The 2,536-nt window shown below is 42.0% G+C and overlaps 1 protein-coding gene across 1 annotated transcript in view; it reads right to left on the bottom strand.

Moving 5' to 3' along the window:
* The window catches only part of LOC101854078, a gene marked incomplete at its 5' end in the record, with an annotated part of 88,966 nt that overhangs the window by 38,502 nt on the left and 47,928 nt on the right, over positions 1-2,536 (bottom strand). The window contains 1 exon segment of the mRNA XM_013081532.2: positions 315-457. Within this exon segment, the coding sequence (XP_012936986.1) occupies positions 315-457 (143 nt within the window).

Here is a 2,536-nt window from a genome sequence, read left to right as displayed (position 1 = left end):
AGAGTCGGCCAAACAGACAGACAGACAGACAGACAGAGAGACAGATAGACAGAAAGATAGTCAGACAGACAGACAGACAGAGTGAGTAAAAAGAATACGTGATAGAACAAGAGAGCGAGCTAGTGAGGCAGCAAATCCGTTATAGAGAGTACATGTAAGCGTAAAAATTGACTGAGCGAGTAAGGGAATGACTGAAGTTGGCGGGTAAACCAAATGAGTGAGTGAGTGAGTGAGTGAGTGAGTGAGTAAATGAGCGAATGAACGAATGAAAGAGCTGAAGAAGAAAAGAATTCTCATACTACTCATGGTCTTACCCGGGTGCGTAGAGATGGAAACGTTCTCCTTGTCTATGAGTACACCGAAAAACTTGCCGGACCTCACCAAATTTTTGACAGCACCTGCGGCTTTTGGTACTTCATCCTTCTCAATGACAAAGCGGAAACTGATTGTACTGGAGCTGTGGAACAATAAAAAAATGAAGGTGTTTTTATGCCCCCTACAAACGTAATTCAGATAATAATTTTAGGAGGTGGGTTTTGACTCTGCCTGTTAGTGTAAGGGCTGATCCGGGCTGAGAGGAGTACATACAACGAGTATAACGTCCCTGCAGAAAGACGGCGTTGATCTACATATATAAAAGTGGGCTTAGGAGGCTTTGTGCACAAACTCCTCCCTTATTACCTAACCCACACCTTTGAAACTTTGCAGGCGTCCACAGTATCCATGTGGCTAGGACTTAACTTCAAAAAATCCACGCAAACTGCTTTCCCTGATTTTTCCAAAATGCTTTGTTTTGTCCACACAGAGTCCTACGTCTAGGCTAACTTACGAACAACAATTTCGCAGTCTCATTTTTTAAGAACTGGAAGTGAGGTTTCCGTTCACCTGCCGTGCGCACTGTTTTCACACCTTTCAAATTATTGAGTGTACAACCATGTAAGCAGAATAGAGAATCAATCTATACATCTATTATATATTTGGCAACTTGGAAACACATGTGTCACTTTTCTCTCAAGATTTATTGCTCCATTCTAGTAGAGTGTGAATGTAGTAGGCCAATGACTTTCAGTTGATGTTAATGCACTGATCATTCCTTGCTTCTAAAGGGGGCCCAGCTAGTACTCGAAAAAAATGCTCCCTACTGCACGGGGATTGAACTCGGGTCCCCTGAGAGCTACGGTGAAGGGTCTAACCGCTACACCACAGATGCCTACGTTGTGGAAGCATTATACAGACATGATAACCAAAGCTGTTAATGAAAAATATAACTTTTGATTGTACCGCTGGCCTTGGAAACAATTGTAGACTTCTGAGTGGCCATTGTTTTTTTGTATGAAATGTCAGTTGAAATCAAGGAAATATTTTGCAAACCCACAAACTTTCTTTAAATTCTGTTACTTCCCTCAAAATGATCGACGAGCCTGGTTCAAAGGTTCTGCAACCAGCGGCAGGCTACAGTTATGGTCAGAACATTTTCAGGCAAGTGTTTTATTTAAGACTTAAACCTCGCAATACAAGTAAGAGACGTACAGTATCTGATATCGAAGACGAGGCAAATTTGTCGGTCAGAAATTCTCGTACTTGTAGTCAGTTTGATACATCATGGCCCTGAGTCTCAGTTCATGAACTCGGAGAAAGAAATTTAGTGTGCTCAATACTTTTCGACTCTGCGGTATACCTGTGAGCATTTCAGAGACTAAGTACAGTCGAGCATGCTCCCCCGGCCACCTGTCTAAGACAATCAACTGTACAGACGGCCATTTCCCATTTATACGCTTGTGTATTTTTTACATTATAATGGCACTGTGCTAGACCGACACCTGTCTAAGACGGTTACTTCAATGGAAGGCCGTCTTAGATATTTTCGACTGTATTTTCCATTTGGAGTACAGAGAAACTTATTGGAGCGACAGTGGTCATTCAGCGCAGGGAAAAAAGCAAAATCGACCGACAGAAACATCACAGGGAACGAAAGGGATTATTTAAAAAGTCGGACCAAGCAAAGACGTCTCCCAACCTCTGGTTAAAATGTGTGTTGAGGATAGGAGCAAGAATATTAAACAGCCTTCAAAAGGCTTAATCTCTTCTACCTCGATGAATTTAATTTGCGATTATGATAGCGTCCGGTTTTCTTATGACAGCGCTAGAGAAATTGCGGGTTTCTTCAAGGAAACAAGATGCAATCACCGAATTCAGCATCGATTTTCTCTTAAGAGCTCTTAATCTAATCCAGACGGGACGGGCCTGGTTACAGAATGTCTGACAGGTTGGGTAAAAGTTTAATGACCCTCAAAACCACAATGAAGACATTCATAAGAGACTTGGCCTCTTGCTAAATGTCTATTTCTGAGATGACAAGCCAAGCGGATGGAAAACCTCAGAAAAAGGTAATTGATTGAGAAAAAAAAAACTAAACAAAAAGCCCAGCAACCTCACCCCCCCCCAAAAAAAAAGGCTGCTTCAAAGCATTTTCAAATGGGGGAATCTCGCACGACAGCTCAGAAAAAATATCAGCTAAGCAAAAGGCAAGCTTACT

The sequence above is a fragment of the Aplysia californica genome, unplaced genomic scaffold (genome assembly GCF_000002075.1).
Source record: "Aplysia californica isolate F4 #8 unplaced genomic scaffold, AplCal3.0 scaffold00135, whole genome shotgun sequence".
Classification (NCBI taxonomy): Eukaryota; Metazoa; Mollusca; class Gastropoda; order Aplysiida; family Aplysiidae; genus Aplysia; species Aplysia californica.
This window is presented reverse-complemented; position numbering and strand designations above follow the sequence as displayed.